The sequence below is a fragment of the Paramormyrops kingsleyae genome, chromosome 18, assembly GCF_048594095.1.
Source record: "Paramormyrops kingsleyae isolate MSU_618 chromosome 18, PKINGS_0.4, whole genome shotgun sequence".
NCBI lineage: Eukaryota > Metazoa > Chordata > Actinopteri > Osteoglossiformes > Mormyridae > Paramormyrops > Paramormyrops kingsleyae.
In genome coordinates this window covers 24,107,582-24,130,282 of record NC_132814.1, presented here as the reverse complement: position 1 = coordinate 24,130,282, position 22,701 = coordinate 24,107,582, and the positions used below count along the sequence as shown (strand labels likewise).

The 22,701-nt window shown below is 39.9% G+C and overlaps 1 protein-coding gene across 2 annotated transcripts in view; it reads right to left on the bottom strand.

Moving 5' to 3' along the window:
• Positions 1 to 5,819: 5,819 nt before the first annotated feature.
• The window catches only part of brwd3 (bromodomain and WD repeat domain containing 3), a 32,220-nt gene continuing 15,338 nt past the window's right edge, over positions 5,820 to 22,701 (bottom strand). Inside the window, exons 22-40 of one of the 2 annotated variants that reach the window (XM_023834245.2) lie at positions 22,555 to 22,628; positions 22,271 to 22,460; positions 21,206 to 21,322; positions 19,324 to 19,431; positions 18,364 to 18,488; positions 17,815 to 17,897; positions 17,622 to 17,733; positions 17,166 to 17,227; positions 16,524 to 16,679; positions 16,155 to 16,275; positions 13,644 to 13,769; positions 13,383 to 13,458; positions 11,580 to 11,654; positions 11,183 to 11,329; positions 9,631 to 9,783; positions 9,213 to 9,382; positions 8,816 to 8,913; positions 8,548 to 8,691; positions 5,820 to 8,383 (exon numbers count right to left, since the gene is read on the bottom strand). In XM_023834245.2, coding sequence (XP_023690013.1) covers positions 7,668 to 8,383; positions 8,548 to 8,691; positions 8,816 to 8,913; positions 9,213 to 9,382; positions 9,631 to 9,783; positions 11,183 to 11,329; positions 11,580 to 11,654; positions 13,383 to 13,458; positions 13,644 to 13,769; positions 16,155 to 16,275; positions 16,524 to 16,679; positions 17,166 to 17,227; positions 17,622 to 17,733; positions 17,815 to 17,897; positions 18,364 to 18,488; positions 19,324 to 19,431; positions 21,206 to 21,322; positions 22,271 to 22,460; positions 22,555 to 22,628 — 2,853 coding nt within the window. In that variant the 3' untranslated portion in view covers positions 5,820 to 7,667. Of the gene's footprint in view, positions 8,384 to 8,547; positions 8,692 to 8,815; positions 8,914 to 9,212; positions 9,383 to 9,630; positions 9,784 to 11,182; positions 11,330 to 11,579; positions 11,655 to 13,382; positions 13,459 to 13,643; positions 13,770 to 16,154; positions 16,276 to 16,523; positions 16,680 to 17,165; positions 17,228 to 17,621; positions 17,898 to 18,363; positions 18,489 to 19,323; positions 19,432 to 21,205; positions 21,323 to 22,270; positions 22,461 to 22,554; positions 22,629 to 22,701 lie in introns of both variants that reach the window. The other variant, XM_072702282.1, reaches the window with a different exon arrangement.

Below are 22,701 nucleotides of genomic sequence, written 5' to 3'. Positions count from 1 at the left end.
TCTTAAAAAATGTAGTAACTGAAAACAGAGCCAATCTTATTCATGAGATAAAATGTTTGCAGTAACACCAAAATAGACTAGGTTTATAACACAGGCGATAAAGGAGTCGCGGTAAAGGGAAATACCCCTTAAGGGGCGAGGTTTATATAGGAGGTAAAGGAAAATACACAAAAGGCCTGTGGTGACGAAAGTATGGGTGAACCAAACAAGCAGGTACACCTCCACAGATGGGGATCATCAATAGGTAATAGTCCCAGCAGGCAATCATCCTCCACAGATCCTACTGGAGACCTTGGGTTTATGAAAGGTGCTATATTCAGTGTCATACAAAGGCTGGCATGAGACTCATCTTCAGAACCTGAGTAAAGAAAACTCAGGTGTCCTCTCTCAAAAATGTGAACAGGTACCAGGCTAGTGAAAACCAACTGGCATGTTTTTATTTCTACACATAGTTTAGCTCATAACAAGGAACTTCTCAAACACATTAAAAGAAAAATAAACTAGCCTATATGTTTCAATTTATTTTGTGGTGCCTTCAGTTTGTGGGGGTTTTCCCCCATGATTACCACCCCATACGGCTTGCACTGGGCCTTTCTTTCTATCAAATTCAATTTATCAAATTATTTAATTATATATTTTCCCCACCTAAAGCAGACTGTGTCACTGACTAGACTTGGGCGGTGTCTAGTTTTTCTTATCAACAAAAGATTACACAGTACTATACACTATTTTGACAATATTTTCAAAAGCAACATTATTCCGGTATTTTTAAATCTTGCTAATAACATTCAGCAAGAGTGGAGGGAATCTCCACAATAAAATTCTCCCACAAGAGAACACAAGTTTAAAGTCAGACATTAGACACCAGTAAGGTAAACACTATGCAACTACAATCAACACTAAAGATATTACCGTTGCCTAGAGCAGTTTCAGATTCGTCTCTTCCTGACATTTTTATCTCATTTTTACTTGGTGACATTAGTACTTTTGCATTAATTTTTGGCACCATAAATTAATTTGGTAACACTTTACATGATGGGGCACAAATAGTATAGTATTGTACTGTTACTTATGTATTAATTAACCACAAACTAAGTCTTAGTTACATACTGACCTCGTGTTAATTCATCATTAATGAATTGTGACATGTTTTATCTGAAGCAGTTACTGTATTTGTTACTATATCTGTTAATTCTGTAAACCTTTGTGAACTACTGGAGCAAGTCACGAATAACACAAGCAAATATTATGTTTGTTCATCATTAATGAATCATGACATCTTTTAGTAGCAAGTACATTTCTTCATGATTTACACTTCAGTAGTAACTGAGTTAAGTATTTGTGCCCTGTCAAGTAAAGTGTTATGATTATTTGTAGTTATTACACGGCTCTCTGGAATGCTTGATTCTGATTGGTCAGTTGAGACATTTGCAGGTTCGTTCTTTTCAAATAATGACCGCTCCAAAGTAATAACGCATAGCTGGTACTACTTGTATGTTTAAAATCAGTCCGCGCCAACAAAGATTATCGTTTAAAAATGTTAATTTAAAACAAATATGTCAATAAAATGTTTCAAATTTATATTCATGTCCAGTTTTTTTCCTTATGTGGCAAGTAGCCGTGTAATAAGCGGGATAATGTACAGGCAGCCGGTAGTTATAGCGAAATAAGCCTCTTCAGTGTGATACAAGACCCTCCGCTTCGCGTCGGGTCCTGATCACACTGTCGGGGCTTATTTCTGCGATAACTACCGGCTGCCTGTACATTATCCCTTACTTAATGCACAATAGAATACTACTATATTATTTAGGCGTTGTCAAGTAAAGTGTTACAATTTTATCATCTCATTGTCTTCAATGAAAAATGTTTGTTGAATATTTTTGCCATCATTTTATACTGCAAGTGTGAAGGGGTTAGGGGGCGTAGGAAATGAGAATCAGTATCTCCAAATCCTCCAAATGCTTATAAGGAGAGTGAGTTTAAGAACCTTCATATAAGTCAGTAAGTACGAACATTTGATTGTCAGCTAGATATTTCCATGGCCTGCAGTGTTGAGGACACTCTGCAAGCCCTTGGTAGAATAGTGAAAGCTGGTCAATCTACATCCCTATTTTCACTTTCAAGCACGAGTTGTAGGAAATAAATGAAAGAACAAGGATTTCAGCTAGGAGGTAGAGTTTGTATTTCAAAGTCATCCTAGAGCTAGAGCTGCTACTAATCAAATCAACAGAGTTTGAGCTCTTCACAAGGATACCACCCGGGAGAGCTGCTCTAGGTACGACACTCAATGGAGGTTTTACGGGGAAACTGAAGGACACACTGAAAACATCTGAGACTTGACATCTTGGGACCCCACCTAAAAGGAACTAGTCTGTGACCATAAAGAGAAAGATCTGGTGTAACTTACTAGGTGTGCCATCCCTGCAATCCCCACAATAAGTGATTTTATTTTTTTCTTTTTAAACAAAACGTCTAGCATACTTGTTTCATGATACATCCTTCCTTTTTTCACAATAACTTATCCAATGAACTTTATTCTCAAACCATAGATAAGAAGGAAGAAGAAAAAAAGACTCCCTGTAAGGGATGCCAGTATGTTTAATTTTCCTTCTGCAGACATGAAACAAGGAGCTTGGTCTACTACATTTTAGATAATTTTATTCTTAATTAATCCTGATTTTTGAGCTTAATTATTCCAGGCCTGTGCAAAGTGACAATTGTATGCATAGCAAGACTTATTTAGGGATATTACTCAACCAATAACTTACAGAAGCCCATAAAAACAAAAACAAATTGTATCGACTTGATCACGGTCACAAACTGTCGGAATGAGGTGCACTGTGTTTGTTCCTTCAATGCACATTGCATTTAAACTTTCATCACATTCCTAAATAACTGGCATTGCCTGGGTACAGCCACTTACCCTGCTTAATAAGCCGCGCACACAGCCAACTAATAAGGTGTGTTTCTAGGTCATAGGTTAAGCTCACCCAGAAGAGTCAACAAAAAGGTTTATAAATCAACAACAATGCATGAGAGATACATGCTGAATAACACTACAAGCAGCAGTTATCAGAAGTATAGGTTCACTGAAACGAAGAGCAAATTCAGGGAGAAGCCGTAAACATGAAATTCGATGGCTGCTAAGGGGAGCATGACCAGCAAACACACAAAATATATATTTATCTATTTCAACTTATAACTGTATTTCTCAGAAATTATACCTTGGAAACACATCTTGTGGCATATCCAATATTGTGAAATTTCAAAATGACATTGTTATGATTTTTAATGTATATATAAAATATATAAATAAAAAAGACAGCTCACTAGTATTTTTTATTTTAATATAATTTATTAGTCTACCAGTAAATATGGAAACAAGCTACAAAGTTCATCACTATATTATTAGAATCTATCAATATGAAAAACTTTACAAAAATGTACATTTCCCCTGCACCATGTCTTAACTTACATAAAAAGTGAGACAAAATTAACTAAAAACCACAGCTCCTGTTGCATAACTATTACATTTGGTCTGCCATAAAGACACCTGAACAAAAATCCCTGAACTCTTATTTTCTAACAAAGCATCCTGAGAGATGGGCAATGGGGGGCTGTTTGGCAAACTAGTGTTTCCTGGGACAAATCCTCTTTCACAGGTCACTATTAAAATAAATAGATAAATAAAAGCACACGGTCAGAAGGAAAACGAACCAGACACAAGACACAAGAACAGTACCTGTATGACATATCTATATATCGAGGAGTTATTGCTTGCTGAAAACCAGCCCATAGAATACAGTGGGTGTCACTCATTTCTGCATGTTGCATTTTTCTTAAGCAACTGGCCTAGCAAAACTGCCGCCACAAAGAGGAGGCTGTGGGTGAAAAGCACCCTTATCTGGATCTCCAGCATGTGAGGGTATTAGACATGGAATGTTCAGCAGCCTGTCCACAAATCTGATGTGGGGCTTCCAATTTTATTCCTATTAGTGAGGCTGGTCTCAGTCACTTGTAACTAATTTAGTGTAGGTACACTGAGATTCCATTAAGTAACAAAACGGAAAAACAAAGTGTGCCCAGAAGCAGTGAATTTCATCCCACATCCACCATTAGAACCATCATGCTTTACGTTATTTTACATTCAGAGAGGCTTTCTCCACAGATCCACCTATTTACCTCCTAAGGTTAACATGGTCAGAATACTCAGGATGATTCAGAACAGCGTTGTGGTCAGCCAACATCTCTATGTATCAGGACAACAGCTGAAGTAGTTTTTCCAAACAAAAGCTGAAGAACAGCGCTGAGTAACACAGAGTAATGAAGCCCATGTTTATTACCGGCCCAAAATCTGACATCTGACTGAAAACTACAAATAGTTTTGAACCGAACTAAACAGAAATCTAAAGTTAAGCTTTCGTTTTGTCTAAAAGCAGAATAAATAAGGTAAAAGCCTTAAAATATGACATATGGCTTATTCATGACATTCAAACCATCTGTGCAAGTATGATGCTATATATGATGCTATATATCCATATTAATTTAGAAAAACCACAACAGACTGCAAGAAAGCTAGTGTAAGTAATGGTATCAATACAAATGCTTAGGGATTAATTTGAGAAACATCTTGCCTTCTTATTCCCCATCTTCTAACTCAGACTCAAAACCTGAGTGCCACCTACATATATTTCATTTACGTTTTAGTCAAATAAATATTGTTTGATCGAAGTACTACAAGACATGGGAGGGAGATGTAAAATGACCCGGAACCAGTAAAATGGCTGATAAATTTCAACTTGATGTTTCACGCAAACCAAGGTAAGGAAACGCACATTTGCGCGCACACACACAAAATAAACTTGCTAATCCAAGAAAGTCGCAGTACAAAAATCATTTTTTCAATATGACCACTTGCTACGGAAACGACACAATGGACTTCCAACACACCAGTGCAAAATGTCTTCATCTGCATTTAGTCTCTAAGTACCTGATTTCTCCCATCCTCCCAATAAATGCCCTCCCTTCCTTCAACAGAAAATCAAACTCCCTGAAAAAGAAAAAAAGATTAGTATGCTAGCATGCAGGCCTGCTTTGTATTTATGCATCCCAGCCTTACATACATTCTGCAGTAGTCCATACTATACCAGCAAAACTGCAGTCTTATCCTGTTTGCAGCATCCTGTTAACTTCAATTCTCACTCTTGTCTATTTCATCCTTATTTCAGCAACACCTTAGCATAAATATACTATGGTATACTAACACCACCACAAGGTATAGGTCCTTTTTCCTTCACATTTTCTCATATTTAATACTAGAAAATGAATATACTAGATGATATTTTCAATACACATCTTTCAGGTGTAAAACTAGTTTGTACTTTAAAATGTTAAACTTAAAGATTTGCATCGAATTTGGTCACATTTCTCAGCCAAAAAAAAAAACAAAAAAAAAAACAACAAACATCCTCATACGATACATACGCACTTTTACATGACCAAGTTACAAAAACACTGCCAAATCTCATCAGAACAACACTGATAATCAGGATAAAGAACAAATTACCGATCAACAATGTTAGACCCTGCCCCCAGAAAATCTTGCCTGACATGAGCAGCCATATTTATAACTACATTGGGCCCAGTTATGTAACCATTATCTTTTTTGATGGCAATGGGATGACAAGTAACTCAAACTCCAGGATCAGAAGTGTTTAGAGAATAAGTCTCTGAGCACTTCAACACTGTTTGAGCATGAGAGAGAGAGAGAGACCAGATGAAGACGGACAAGATGGAACATAGAAATGACAGTTGCCTAATTTGGAGAACGACGTTCTTGCTCCTTTATTTAAAAAACAAAAAAACAAAAAAAAAAAACAACTGTATTAAAAATGACACACAAATATTAATGGACTATCACACAGCAAGTCTGATGCTCAGGGAATATCATAAGGAAAGTTCATTTCCCATCAAAAAAGTTAGGGATAAAAATATTGGCCCCAACTTAACGTCCGTTGACTTAAGGAGCAGTGATACTGATACGTTGTTATACAGGAAAATTTTCAGATTGTCCATCCCAAGAATCACAGCAAGAATAACAATATAGTTATACCACTGGTCAATGGGAAAAGGTATGAAAACCTGTCCTATCAGACCCTACTGAGACCTTAAGAGCTGGAACAAGATTTGTGAAACTGGATGTGAATCAGAAAGCACCATGTTTTCGAGGGCAGAAAGAAAAAAACCCTGCTTCACAGGACATGGCATCTTCATTGAAGAAGCTGGAAGGACTGACAATTCTAGATTTGATGCTGGCAGGCCCCTCACATTGCAGAGGGAATGCAGCAGTTACAGAGCTCTTCATTCTTAATGCTAGGGACCCAATTCAAAGTGCAGATCAGATGCAAGCAAACCCTAGTCCCATTCATTATGGAGAGTGGCATCATCCAAAGTCTGTAGTTACAGGTGCCCCAATTTCTTAAATGAGAAGATAATCTGATAAAATGAAGATGACATTGCAGAGTCCAGACGGGTATCTTCCCTGTATTTCAGCTGCCACATGTAATTGATAACATTGTGCAAACATTTTCATCATTATTATTTTCACGGTAGGAACTGATTGCAAAATGTATAATACAATAGCTTAAAAAATAAATCTTTTCTATAGTAAAAAGTGTCCATTCAGCATGTGACAAGAAGAGCAGGTGCGTCTATTCCATTAGTTGTATGACATTGCATGCTTAGGAACAGTCACGGGTTTAATGCCAGTGTCATAGAGGGCAAGAGCAGATTTTTATTTATATATATTAAAATACAAATAAAAATCTGACTTGGAGCTAATATTCGTATGCAAACATTTCCATGCTTGCCTGGGGACTTGTCAAGTGTTTACATGATGGCAAATGGATGTAAATAAATGTGGCACACAATTATGAGGAAAAATACATTTTGTTTAGATGTGCAAAAGAGAGAAAAAAAAGAAAAACCTTTTTACTCTCATTTGCAAACTTAAATATCAGTAAATTGCTTGAGGTAAAATTGGAAAAAGCACCAAAACTGGGAGAACAGGGGAGAAAGAAAAATGACACTTGCATTCTCCAAGAACAGCAAGCAAGCTACTGTAACAGTGACCATAAAAATTTTAGCATTGGTAACAGCAACAAATTCATAAATATGACAGACAAGCAGGGGAAGTACAAGACCAGCAGAGAGAGTGGGAGAGAGGCTACATGTTCCAGCAAGAAGAAAACTGACTACAACTGTTGTACCACAAACCGGGGAGCAGGGGTTGGAGCGACCATTGCTTTTTGGTATCCCTGACCCTAGCCTGATGAAGCTGGGGAGTTGCACTGAGGGGAGAATGAGGAAGTCATTATGTTAAGGCCCAGGAGTGCAGTAAGGCGGATTTTTGGGAGACTTAGGGTTTGTACTGTGATAAGGAATTCTGAGGAGCCAGAGCGCTTCATTGGCAAGAATTTGAAAGCACCACTGCCAGTTGGAAGTCGTAAACAGTCTCCTGCACACACGCGCACGCACACAGACACACAGAGAATTTGGAGAAAAAAAAATCCCTGAAGTATAAAATGTAGTCATTTTTAAGGTAAAGTGTCTTATCACAACAAACAGGTGGGAACATGGCCGGATAAAACAAAGGAGTCGTTGGATAGTTAGTGGTTCCAGCCCATCAAATGGCTGACTCGGGCCTTCTCGGTCATGCGACGGATCCTGCCCGAGCGAGACATGCCTAAGTTCAGAGGGTCTTCGTTGGTTGCCAGGTTATCATCCTCAGAGTCGTCATTATATAGGACGGTCCGGCGGCCCTGATTTCGTGTGTTGACCCGAGCAGACTTCCTCTGGCCCGTCTGCTGGTTGATTTGCGCCCTCCTTTGGACTACATTCTGGTCTACGTCATTTTCTTCCTCTGGTTCCTCCTCTTCTTCTGGTTCTTCCTCCTCATCTGGCTCTTCCTCAACCGAATCATCCTCTTCTTCCTGCGGCTCCACTTCCTTTTCCTTTTCCAGCCTTGCTCGTTTCGTCATCACCCTTGCAATTTCATCGGCGGCCCTCTTCTTGGTGCCGTTGGTTGCCACCTTGCCCCTTGCCTTGCCCCGAGGGCGCAGCTGTGGAGCTTTGCTATAGTCATGGTCTCCCCCATCGACAAAATCGGCAACGTCAGACTCAGAACTGCTTCCGCTGTCAGAAGAGGAGGAAGAGGATGACGAGGACGATGACGAAGATGAGGACGAAGAGGAAGAAGACGACGACGTGGAACTGCTGGATGTTCCCCCTGCTTCTTCCTCTGATCGAAGGCCGAGCCGTTTCCGTGTGGCAGAGCTCAGGGTCCGTCCAGCACCATTAGTCAGAGGTCCGTTACTTGATGGTTCTGCGTGTGTTACACAAAAACACCCAACACAGAACCAAAAGGAAAAAATAATAAGTATCTTCAAAGTAAATCAATAGAGTACATGGCATGACTTGACATTTAAAATGATATAAAAACAGATATATAAAAAATGTATTTCCCTATAGTGAATGCATCACTGGTACCTGAGGTTTTAACTGGTGTGGCTCTGCTGCGTGTCACCCTGTCCACTACGGGACCACTGTGTTGACTCCCCAACCTCGAGCTAGATGATGGCTGGTTGTCCTCATCATTTTCATCTACCACAGATACTGAACTTGAATCCAAGTCTGAAAACACAGAAACAAATTTTTGACAATCCCCCAGGACCACAGCATATGACTGGCCACGTTACTACAACTTGTTTACTTTTAATGTTTAGTCATGTTTATCACGGTTTATTCTGTTTCCTACCTTGAGATGATTTTCTGGAAGCGCTCTTTGCCAAAGAAACAGAAGATTTTGCAGAAGATTTTGAATTTGTTTTTCCTGGCTTTTGTTTCCCTTTTGGACTGGACAAAGGCAAGAAAGTATCAAAATTTCAGATGATGAAGGCAAACTAAATACCTCTGTTTGTTGATTAATGAAAGTAAATCAAGATGGCACCCAGTTGTACTACCTGACATTTTTTATTACTTTAGGTCTTAAAGGTCCTGGATCTAAACCTGCTAGTCATTCCTGAATTCTATGCTGCACCTTTACTACATGTCACAAAATGATATTACAAAATGGTGTTTCAGAGAGATTCTGGGCAAGGACCAATGGCAAGGATGGACAGAGCTTATACGAATAAACTGCAGAGTAGGGATACCTGGAAGGTCTACTGGCAGGAGGTGAACTGCTGCTGCTGCGCAGACGTTTGCGATAATTCAACCTCTGCCGGCTCCGCCTCTGGCTCTGCACGGCTGACTTGTAGTCAGAGATAATGGGGATGATCTGGGCCTCAAAGAATACCGACAGTCTCAGAGTCATGCTGTATATCTGGAAAGAAATCAAGGTTCAAACCATGAACTTCTAACATAAGCGAAAATCACTATAACCTCCACATAGTATCAGTGGCACATGCTTGTAATATATTTTTCTATCAATTGCTTTCTTGCCACACTGAACAGTCAAAAACCATTTTTATTATGGCACATAATTTAGAAAAGAGGGGGGATTTCAAGAGAACTATAATGAGGGAATACATGAAAAAGAGATCAGGCAAAAACATCTATTAACTTTCTAACCCGTGACTTTTTGTTGGGTGTGTAAGCCTTTGAGTTGCTGAAGATGAGCCGGACGTCTTTGCAAAACTCCATTGGGTTCTCATAATTCCCAACAGCCAATGTCTCTGTCACGGTGCCCAGGTCCATTGGCGTGTCAATGATGTCTCGGTAATCCTAGCAGAGATTGCAGAGCCGACTTAGTGAAGGAATACAGCATATTAAAATTTAAAACTGACAAATATTTTTTAAAAATCTGTAATTTTTTCATAATCATGCTGGTGCAGTCATAGTGGGACAGTCTACCAAAGAATAAGGTATACTTGCTCATCAAAGTATGCACAAGGAAGCCCAGAGACACAGGACTCCAAAGTAAAACAAAGAGTGCTTTTCCACTGCACCAAGTACCATACTTTTGGTACTTTCCCTTTTCCACTGACTTCCAGTCGAGTGCCAGTACAAAAGTTCCTGTTCCAAAAGTGCCAGACTAGCCGGGGAACTTCGGGGTGGGACTTGAAACACTTTCTTTGGCGACTGGCTATGCAAGTAGCTTGTCTCTAAACACAATACAACTGCAATCTTGAAAAAGTTACGAACAAAGTAAACAATAGAAGTGTAGTGATTATACTCAGCCCAAGAGATGAGATGAGACGATATTTTGACAACATGTTAAGGAAAACTTCAAAGAGGAAATATATTACTGGAAAGCAGCCTTTTATTTGATTAATTTGAAAGACAAAAAAATGGCAAATAATGCAGATGTATGGCGAAATGTTTTGAGTCGCTGCCGAAAACCCCGGATTTTCTATTACAGAAAACGGTCTCATGTCGGCTGCAATGAAAACGGCGATATCCTTCGTTATTTCACTTGACTGTGAAAGCTGGGGTGCAAACACATTTGTAAGCGTTGTCTGGCCTTTTAATGTTTTCTTCACCGGTGCAGTGGATTTAAGTAAAGAGCTATGATGGTGCTGCAAATGCCTTTGCATAGTAGTAGCGTTAGCCACTGTGTACGGCATTATTTTCCTACAGTGCTTACAGATGGTTCGTGTTTTGTCTGTCATCCTTTCACCGTTTATTATTTTCCGCGGGGGACCCAGAATGCTGCCACGCAAAAGATTTTAAAAGTGTCTAGGGCATCTGCTGTGGTAATTTCATCTGTTTGCCGACAGGGTTACAGCAGCTGATTTGCAGCGCCTTCACAAGACCGCTTTTCACTTCGATGAGAAATCTCGTCATGTCGTAATATTACACCCCAAGTAAACAATGATAAACGAGGTAAAAAAAAAAAAGTGATCTGATTGGAAAAACAGATACAGAAAATAGATCACGATGAACTGCATGTGATGTTGGTATTAATATCAGAGATATCCAGCCCTATAATATACTACAACCATTTTTCAAATTCAGTACAAAACACCCCACCTCGTGTTGGGATATCATCCAGCACTGGAACCAGTTTTTATGCCAGTGAGAAAACCAGTACCTTGAAGTACCACACTTGGTACTTTTGATACCAATAGTATGGTACCTGGTGCGGTGGATAAGCGCCCAAAACAAAGCCGATGCCAGATACCGGGTAAACGAAGAGGTCAACAGGCTGGCGGAATGGCTCCGATTCAGGGCTCTCCAGCATCCGACGGAGCAGATCGCGACACTGCCCATGCCACGCATGCACATCTAGCTCCACCCCTCGTTTCTTGGACGGAAGCTGGGCCTGATCCTGAACAGAAGTGACACAGGTTGAAATATATGAAACTTTTGCTTACTCTTGCTGTAAAATAGCATTTCAGTCATTAAAATATTTTTTGTCAAATAGCCATGTTTAAGGATAAATTGACTGATAAACTTTTATCCAAGTCTTATCCAAGGCACTTAGTGTATTCAAACGGCATTAATTTACCGCAGGCTAAATTCCTCAAACGGAATAAATACATGGAATCACAAGGATAAATTTGAAATATTAATCCAACCTTAACAGCAGATCTACTGGTCCTCTGTCCAGTTGAAGTCCCAGGAGTGTCTGAATCCACTTCGAGCTCTGCATCCTGCCAAAAAAAAATCTCCATTTTAGAATGTTTTGAAAGTGTCTAAATAAAAACATTAATGCAGAAACATTTAATTACTACTATGGTTAGTCAGCACATGGATGGAAATAGGGTATTGGCCAGTTTGACAGATTCTGACCTGTATAAATATAGTACAGCTCTTCAGGTACTATACAAAAAACCCTCCTAAATTCTGCATGACTATTTTACCATTCTATTATCTTAAAATTGGAAGGGAATGTAAGGCAGGAAAACAAAATGCTTCACACTTTCTCCTTAGATGTTTCTTGTGTACGGTGAAAGCACACAAGTTACTTCCAGTGTGGTATGAAAACATGCTACTGAAAACTAATGTTAATACTGTAACTAAAAACTAAACTAAAACTAGAAATGTTCATAAGATAAAAATTAAACTAGAAGTATGTGTACATTCTTAAAAGTGAAACAGCTAAAGCTGAAAAATAAAATGGAAAATGAAAAACTAATGCAAATTTGAAATCTATAATAACCCTGCCTCGTACACACCGAACCACTACAATCTGTATTCCCCCATTCGATCAACAACTCCAAAAAAGGTTTATTAAAATAATTATGCTGACTGGCTACTGGACTGCCACCGATAAAATTTACCAAACTGGGGCTCTGGCAAAGAATAAAGGCAAGCTTTATTTTAAAATATTCAGAAATTCATCCTGGGGGCCACAGTTTAAAAATCACTGACCAATACAATGATCTTGGGAATTTTTAGCAATATTGATACTTTCAGGTTTACTGTGTTCACAAGGTGGCTTTTGTCACCTCCTTTTCAGTCCCCTGCTGTCACCTAGTGCTGCTGCTTCATTTATAGGTGATTTGTCTCAGCTGTATCAGGCGTAGATTTTCATGCATATGTTTTTATGAAGCAGTAAGACGATCAAAGATCAAATAGAGTTATCTTTGTTCACAAGGTGAACAAGCATCTTCTGTTGCCACTCTTCCCTTTGTTGCCACAAAGGGGCGTTGCTTCAATTTTGGGGTAAATTGTCTCAAAATTTGGTTCCAGTTTGTCAAACACAGAATGTGTCTGCAAAATTTGAAAAAAGTTCAAATAGTTTGAGTTATCAGACTAATGAGAAAGAGTCTGTGTTGGTGGCAGACCGGTCCAAAAACCATACGTATTCCCCGTTTCGGAACACAGCTACTCTGAGATCAGTTGACCATTACAGTTCGTGAACGGTTTGACAATACAAAGAAGTAGAGTATAGGTTTCATATACTTTTGAAACAGGAAAGCATCACACCAAAGACTGCAAAAAATGTCAACTTGTAGTACAGGCAGTGCCCTGGTTAGGAATGCCTGACTTATGGACAGTTCATATTTATGAACGCACTGCCATAAAGCCTATTACATTAAAAATTTGGCTTAAACACAATGGTTCGTAATGACACACACACACTTACTATTTTGTGACGCTAGTCAACATTGCTACATATAGCTCAAGGTACAGTACTGTACTTGGTTACTTTTATTACTACCGTATTGTTTTTCTGACATACCTACAAATTTGACTGAAAGACAGACTTAATGATTGTATCTCCCTTGTAACCTGTGAACTGCCTGAATACTTGAGATGTAAATATAAAATTAGACTTCCAGGTAATAGACCAAGGACAAAAAACATGTAATATCCCCCTCAGTCCAATCAGCACTATCAACTTCTCCCAAAACTGTAAGTTACCCTTCACTCACCTCCTCTTCTGCAGCACTGCTAACCTCAGTTATCACCTTGTGGTGTAGCTCCAGGATGTCGGTACAGCTCTGATCTCTGATACACATGAAGCGACGAAATTAAAGGTCAAAACAAGGTCATCAATTCAGGAAGGCGACACTTTGATGCATCTATAAAAACTCAAACAGAACAATGTGTACCGACGCATAAAACTACCAGCTATACAGTGGAATCTTCAAAAATAATTTAAGTATAGTAAACGTAGACAACAGGTGTCATACCCAATGAAGCGCAGTAACACGTCCGTCACCACCTTGGCTGCTGAGACAATGGGGCTCTGGGGTTCATTGAAAGTGCGTGCATTGTGCTCGATATAGCGAACCTCCCACATAAGTGCCGAGATCCGCCTGCAGGGAAGAGCACAAAGATCACTATACTGCAAATGAAAATTTCCTACTTATGTTGCATTTTTCATTAGCATGACCGGGCAGGAACACAGTCTAACCAAGCTGGATTTCCTTGTGTTCAATAGTGAGGATCATAGAGTGGACAACACCAGTGTCCCTGAAGCACTCGGGGCCTTGCAAAAGGATCCCATCACCACACCATTACACAGGAAGGGGGCGGAGTATCTCAAGTAGTGCAAAATACACAAGTATACTCAGGCATCTGTTCCTTGTTCTCTACCAGAGCCTATGCCCTCTTTCTGTGGCTGTTTTCCCCCACCCATCACAGGGACTGCAGTCCATTACATGGTGCACACACACATATTCACACACTATAAGCAACCTTAATCACTTTTTAAAAATTTGCAGCCATCTAAAGGCTGCTTTATACTTTCACGGAGAATCTACACCATAGGTAGCTGCGTACCCTACACCATAGCCTGATCCCTGTAGTTACATTTCTGGCAGGGTGCGTGTCAGACTACGGCGTACGTGGCCCTGTAGGGTAGGGTACATGGCAACCTACAGTGTAGACTCCACGCAGAAGTATATGTCAGTCTTAAGTCTGCACTGCAGATTCAGAAAGCGTCATCGAGCTCAAAAACATCTCTATGAAATGCCATCTGTCTCAAAAAACACAGGACATAATCTGACACATATAGCTAATTTCATCAAGACAATATCATACGTCTTCCTTGGACAGCACAAAAATATATAGTTTTTCTCCAGTGAAAGAGTGAACAGAGAGAAGCATATTGAGTTCACAGCTCTTAATGTTCAAATCTGATTCTATAGAATACACACATTATTAATCCAGTTTTGTTGAAGTAATAACAACAGGCTATTTTAGCAAAGCTGATCACCACACCATTAGATACAGGAAGTGGGGTTTAGCATCCCGAGCAGTGCAAAATACATTAGTATACTAATTTTATTTGTTCCATGTTCACAACTACCAGCTAGTGAGCTATTAACAGGGATGGACATAACTGTTACACAAGTACACATTCACCTTTAAAAATGATATGTGTGACAATCAATTGTAAAAGCGCAAATGTGTACTTATTTTATGTGCATTTGTACTGTTATGACAAAAAAATATAACGCATTTTAATCTTTACATGCTAACTACCTCATTTGTCACACGTATTGTTTTTAATTGCGAATGCGTACTTGTGTACCAGTTATGTCCATCCTTGGCTATTTATCTACCAGCTATTGAGCTATTATTACTATTAACTAAGCTATTATTGTTGCCATTTCTTAGAGTAGGTAGCTGATGCTAACCGATCCCGCTAGCTGACCTAGCACCACTGAGCTCAGATGAGGACGACGCAATTGACGTTAACATCGGGTCACACTCTCAGGAGCACAAGCTCCTCATTGCCATCGTATGCACGGTGATACGCTTTCAGTAGAAAGAAAGCACATTAAGCTGCTTACAGCAAGGTCACCAGACTGAGTAACTGGGTCCTGCTTTCTGGTAAGATGCACTGCTGTTGAATTTTTCAAATGTATTTTCTGCCAGTTTAATTGCCGAGAAAGAATGACACTCAGTCTCAGTGTATTCAAGAGAAGACTGACATTGTTATGGTCATTTTGGGGACCAATGTCATCATCTTATGAGATCTGGATAGGAAATAAATCCAGCCTAGTTTGTCCTAGTTCTGCTTTTTCACTTGACACTATAGTGAAAAATTCCCACTGGCATTATCAGATTTAATCACCACATTGCACTGACTTTGGTAATGTTAGTTTTTTGATAAGCCTGAGCTTTTAATTAGAATGGACTTCAAATCACATTGCAGAATTTGCTAATGGCCCAATTATGCTACAGACATTAATTGTGTGACCTTGACCAGGATAAGTGGCTAGAAGATCAACAGTAGATGGATGGTAAGCATAAGTAAATAGAAAATTATTAATACAATTCACATAAATTATTTTCTAACAATGTGGTTTTACAAGGCTTAATTGTGCAATTCATTCAATAAATAATTTGTCAAGCCGCATAAATACAGAACTGTGTGAAACAGAATAACCACATATAATCATTTAGGAGTGTCAATGTATATACTGATTATGTTTTACTGTTCAAGTAGGAAATGAAGTAAGGAAAATTATTTTGATACAGACTGGTTTAAATCATGGTTGCTGGATTATAGATTTATTCAAGGTCAAGTATAGCTGAGCAACATATATTAACTATTATACGATTATATTTACCTGGGTTTCTGGCCTCTTTGAGGTCAGTAAAGAGCTAAGGGCTACCCACCAGTTAGGGTGGAATCAGTCTGGTGGGAGACAGCTGGGATGCAGTGCAGCAGCTATAATGGGAGTACTTGCCTGTAGAAACGGTTCTCCAACCGTTTCCGAATAGTGCTAAAGTCAGTGGGGTAGGCCACCACAGTGCAGTACAGTGGGTAATCCCTCAGGTCCACAGGCGAGGAGAAGGCTTTAGCAATATCTGAGAACAAAAAAAAAAAATCACACAAATTCATCTACAATCATGTCAGATTAGCATGTGTGTATTCAAATAAGGAGACACACCAGAGGACAAAAGTTAAACTTCCATCACACCCATTTACTACCAGGACCTTTGCACCAGGTCGCCACGAAAATGCACTAATATACACAACCACATTTCCATATAAAGAATATTGATAAATGTTCTCTCAAGACAAAAGAGGTGGAAAAAGGCGAAGAACGGGGTACCCAGGGTGAGGAGCTGATCGATGGCCTGGATCACCCTCTCGCACTCCTCGTCCTGTGTGTTAGAGCCCCACTCCCCTTCCTGGGGGGCGTATAGCAGGGCTTTAAGCTCCTCCTCGGTAACAGGAACCCCGTCGCCCACCTCTTCAGGGAATGCAGCTGTGCAGGGAGAGACGAAAGTCAGCCAGCGTTCGGCAGCGGCAGATTTATCGGAAAACTACCAAAAACACTCTACGTACATTTATTAATTGATGTAGAGATGCATAATTCATACATCCATTTACTCAGCAACTAAAACTGCTACTATGTAAAGACTTATCTTTTTTTATAACAACGTATTCAATCGCAGGTTCATCTACAGTACAATCTGTTTAAAGGAGGGGTACGAAGGTGAACCCCCCACTTCAGCAAAAGCCATGATAACCAGTCATTCTCACTTCATACATCAGGCATTAGGCATAACATATTAATTCATTGAAACAACATATGAAAGCAATTGTAACGTATATGGAAGAAAAGGCAACAAAAATTTTATCAGCTGTGCAAAAAGTTTGCACATTCGGTATATGTAAATGAAACCGTAGTGAGTGTTATAATGGTTTATAGTCATGCTAAGGGTTCCACATGCATGCCGGACGTCCCGACCTTCATCTGGAATGGGTTCCATGTCCCAGGGACTCATCTTTTCCCTTTCACCATTGTCCCACCTGAAAAGAACAAAAGATAATAGCCTCATGACAAAAATGGCGAAGCAGTGCTTTAATCCCCAGTAAGCTGTAAACAAGAGCATTCTCGCCATCATTTTAAGGCAATGCCTGGCCTTTCAGCTGAAAGGATGAGATCTTAAACAGTGTGTGGCAAGTTAGTTTCAGTTAGATCGTGTAAAGTTATGATAAGTAATGACAAAAAAGGGTTTCTTCGTGGCTCTCAGCAGCTGCAAAACATTTTTCATGCCAGCAATTAGCTTCTCTCAGAATACTAATTCAGCGATTATTTTTTAAAAAAGTAGCTAAAAGTCTGAATGCAAACACAGGAGATCACGAGTCCAGGGCTGGGTGCCTCCGCATCAGGTTGGCAGAAGTGAGACACTGCTGTACCTACCGCACTGCATAGCACTGGAACAGGCTATCTGGGTATTCAGGCTGGAAGGGCTGCTGGCTCTCCACTGTGCCAAACCACCAGGCATCATCGATGATGCTGCGAAAACGGATACCTTTTGGGAGAAAAAGAAATGAAAGCGTGCCCCTCCCGACGTGGCCTCCGCGGGGGCGGCCGGGGCAGCAGGGGGCCTCACCTGACTGCCAGTTACGCTCCTTGGCTTCACTGTAGAATTGCTGCAGCACCAAGAAATCAATGACATCAGGCATGTCATGGTACCTGAAAAAGTATAATAACGAAATAAGAGGCACGCTTCACCCGTTTGTGACTAAGTAGCTACGTTAAATGTAACGTCAGGCAAGACTACATTAGGAGGAGACATTTTAAAGAAAGTCAATACATGGATCTTCAGGCTCATGCTGATTAGCTTTGTTTTTGTAATTAAGGATCTCTCTAATTTTCCATAATTCTCAACTGGCATGCATGACTGAAATCAATGAAGTCTGTGCTCTGAGGGTTCCACAAGAGCTTTCAGCCAAAAGACGGAGAATAAGCACTATCTGCACATTTATATTTCAATGTATTTCTACTGGGAAAAGATAAATGTTTGACAAGTTAAAGTGTGACAACTGGATTATCACTTAGTAGCTATAAATGTTTAAGCCTGTAGTTTCAATTAGGATCTTCATAATAATAATAAAAAAAGGACAATACTAATCAAATAAACATTTTTGAAAAAACTCACTTGAGGGAGAAGGACTCGCCAGTCATCTTGCCTGAGATGGGGTCCAGGAAGGCCAATTTGAGGCAGCAGAGCGTGGGGGGGCCGACCTCATACTTGATTCCCACAACCTTTACAGATTCCTGGTCCTGGGGAGGATCCCCCCACAGAAACAGACATAGTTGAACTATTCCTATCATTGCGGGAACTCTTCATTCATTTCTATGGGCATAACCGCTAATCTTAATTATAACCATAACCCTACCCAGCCCTAACCATAACTTTGATATATATAATACCTTGGTTCCAAGGTAGCAGGCAGACAACTTTATGGCTTAAAGAATGAGTATTTATCAGCCACAACGACAAAAGGTATTAAACAGCTCTCCATTATAATGCCAATAATAAGCATGAACAGACAACACAGTGGTTTTGCCTATTCTGGGGGTCTAGAAGAGCACCTGTGTGTTTTCTCTTCTGGTGCTAATGGATGGTGCTAGGACCGCCATAATACGCCATCGCACTATGCATAGTGTAAAACCACCTTTTTGTTTAGCGATAATTTAAACTTCTCCCATAATTACGTAGTGATATTAATGAAAAACGTTTGTTATAATGAACTGAAACATTTAAGAAATAATAAATGATATTTTATCGGAATAATTTTTAAAAAGATGCGTCGATTTAAAATATTAATGATATTGAAAATTTTTCAGCGTCGACGTCATCGACAATAGACTAATCGCGGCAGCCCGATTTTAGATTTTTATAAAACTGAGGTGTATATTGTGGGGACCTGAGAAATGGCCCCACAAGCTAAGTAGGTTTTACCACACGGTGGGGGGCACTTGCTCCGCATAATACAGTACATACAACCACCCCCCTCTAAACACCACACACACAAAACAACATCTCTGCTACCTACTGCATATTATTACGCCAGAGGACTGTCAGCCTTACGCTGAATGGGATGGTCTCGCTTACCCTGAGGTCCATCTTATTCCAGGGCTGCTTCTGGATGTTGATGCTGTAGGAGCGGCCCTTACGTACCGCGCGGACATAGGCTTGGTGGCCCTGCCGGAAGTAGATCAGCTGAAAACAGAAGACACCAAAAAATTTATATCAGCAAAAACCAAGCAGCAGCATGCAGAGGTAACCAGACATTTGCGGGATGCTTTTAAGCTCATTTAAAACTGGCAAACAAAGGCACGTTAAAAATAAGTGAAGAAAACTTAAGATTTCTTTTCTGAAACAATAAGTTGAACAAAAATCAATAAGACATTAACTGAATTCGGTTTTTTTGGGCAATATTAAAATACATAAATTATGCAAACAAACATGCCTAAACTAAGAGATAAGATACAGGTGACGTAAGATAAACACACATAAATAAATGAATGGATGGATGATTAATCCAATGAAGCAGACATTGTCACATGAAAGTAAGTTTCTGCACACGCTATCTCATTCATGATAGCACCGGGCCAAACTCGCACAAAATCAGGCTGTGTGCAACTGGACAAATATGTTAGCCGTACCAAACATGAACAACAATGTCAGTACCAATGTTTAAACTGATGTTTACAATCGATTCAACCCCCCCCCCCCCCCCCAACTCTTACGGCGAAATTAAAATCGCCACCTTGAAGAATAGTGATTGTATCACCACCACCTATAGTGTTCCTGATAAGTTTTAAAAAGATCTTCAAATACTTTTAGTGTTGCTCCATTCACAAGATTAAGTGTCCTTTGCAGCTGTCCTTGATATGGTGATATATAGTACTTCTACTTCAATTTTTGTGTGATTTGTCTCAAAATGAAATCAGGTGTAGATCTTCATCCGTATATTATTTTGACAAGTGCTAATAAGATCCAAATGCTTTCAGTTATTGTACTACTGAAATTAAGTATCTTCTGTATGTGCCCTTTCTCCTGCTCGCAATAACCAACACTGCTTCAAATTTGATGCAATTTCTCAAAATTCGATGATTTCCAGACCCAGACCCATACAAAGTTCCTGCAGTGTTTGAAAAAGATCCAACATGAATTATCACGCTAACGAGATTGAATCTCTGAGGTTGCCCTTCTCTATCATTACTATTTGGCACTGCTGTAATTGCTGGTGTGGTTAGTCTCAAAATTTCATAACTTTCATGAGTTCGCGTCTGCAAAGTCTACATTTTTTTTCGTACCTTGGAACTCGACCGTTATTGCTAAAATTTGTATGGGTAAAGACTCTACCAATTCGGACCTCAAATGGGTCAGTCGAGAAACATCGACTCAACCGAAAACTCTGAACACGACAATACAAAACAGACCTAATAAAACTGATTGGACCGAGATGCAGCTCTGATGGGCTAAAACAAAGGCAAATGGACCAATTGGGATGCTGATGTCTATGAATCACTCTCAGTCTCGCCGGTACCACTCGACCGAGTTTGACATGCGAAAGCTGTGTTCCTGTGTTTGGTGTGATTTTAGTACATTTGGCAATCACGGCCCCTAAAAGTGAGCAGTGATAGCAGCAAGACAAAGAGGAAATCAGTGACTGTAGAACTTAGAGAAAATTATAGCGAGATTTGAAGGTGGTGCACATGTACCCGCTCTTGCTTTGGAGTATAGAAATGTCATATTTTGTTGCTTTTGTATGTGTAATTTTTCATGTGTGTATTAGTTTTATATTGATTGCCAATGCTTTCTATCATTTCTTAGTTTAAAGTAAGCAAGTTTAAATAGGCAATCATTTGGAGGTCTAGAATGGATTCGACTTGGACCTCGACCTAACTGCAGCTGGACCAGCCTTCTGGAGTGAGTTAAGTTTGTGTTCTGAGGTACCATTGTACTTCTGAGCAGCTGGGCACCTCACCTCATCTCCCATTTGGGGGACTAAAGGGGAGCGTCTAGGGATGGTCTCCATGATCCAGGCCGTGGGAAGCCACTCTTCAGCATCATGCCCAGCCAACGACAGCGATGAGTTTGATTTCTGCTTGTGGGAAACAGAAGTCAGTCGAGCCAAAGTGTCGAGCTTCTAAGCCCATAAAGCAACATGCTGACACAAGAACATGGGGAGACGATGAGAGGCTGTCAGAGAAGAACACTGGAAGCAGCACTTGCTGTAGAGCTGTTGTAAAATACTCTGCTGCAGCCACATTGCTCGTGGAATGTCTTGGGACGCCAACTTAATTCTGTAAAACTGTTGCAAATTTATTTGTTTCATATCAAAAGTCCATTGGCAAGCAATGTTTAGCAAACGTATCTGCACATAACCTCCCACATTGATATTTTCTGTTTATTAGATGTCAGTTTTTTTTGACTGATTAGTTCTGTTCTTGCCATTTTCCTATTAATTGCAATTGCAGTCACTAGCTCTCAAAGGGATAGTAAATACAAATGCTTGGTGTTTTATGATATTGCAAAGATGTTATTACTTAAAAAGTACCCAATCAGACATGCTTGTCAATGTACTTTTTAACTCAGAAAAGCTTTTCTAGGACTATAATTTGGGTTTCAATTTATTACTACTTGAAATTAATGCTTTCCCCGAAGACTACTGGTTAATTGTATGTGATTTTTTATATCATATATATATGTAAAACAAATGAATAAAGTAATGGATTTTTGTTATGAAACGTATAAATTTGCAATATGTTTACCGAATTAAGCACGCATCCTAAGACATTCTATGAGCACTGTGTCTATATCTGGTTGCACCATTTAATTTGGAAATTAAAATCTAATTAGGTAGTGCATTTGGGCTTCTTTTCATTTTGAAAATGATTTTAACCCATGACTGGAATTTGTGCTTTTTGTATAGTGTACACCAGTGTTTCCCAACCCAGTCCTCAGGAACCCCTTGATGGTCCATGGTTTGCTCCCTTCCAAATCTCAACCAGGCGGTGCAAGTGAGATGCAGCAGTATGCATCTCCCTACCTTCTGCTTGCTCTGTTTGGATTTCTTCCTTTTTTCGGCCTGCCTCCTTCTGTCCTCTCCATCTCCTTCTCTCTCATCTTCCGAGCTGCTGCTGCCCGGGTGGCGGGCTGGCCTTCTGATTGGCCGTTTGGGTGGCTGCAGGTTAATCCCAGCGTCCGCGGTCCAATCAGAGTACTCGCTGGAGTCGTCGCTGTGAAACAGTTACATGTCGGAAACTGTTACATTTCCAGTCAGTTGAGGTGACAAATTCATACAGTGTTCATTGGACAATGAGGGGGCTTGACCTGGAACTGCTGTCACTTTGCCACTGTGCCTCGCCCTCTGAGGATGGTTCACTGACCTCTACCTGCTCTTCCAGCTGTTCACAGGAAAGACATCACATAGTGGAGGACAACACAATGTCAACAGAGCTTAAATCTACTCCGCAAAGC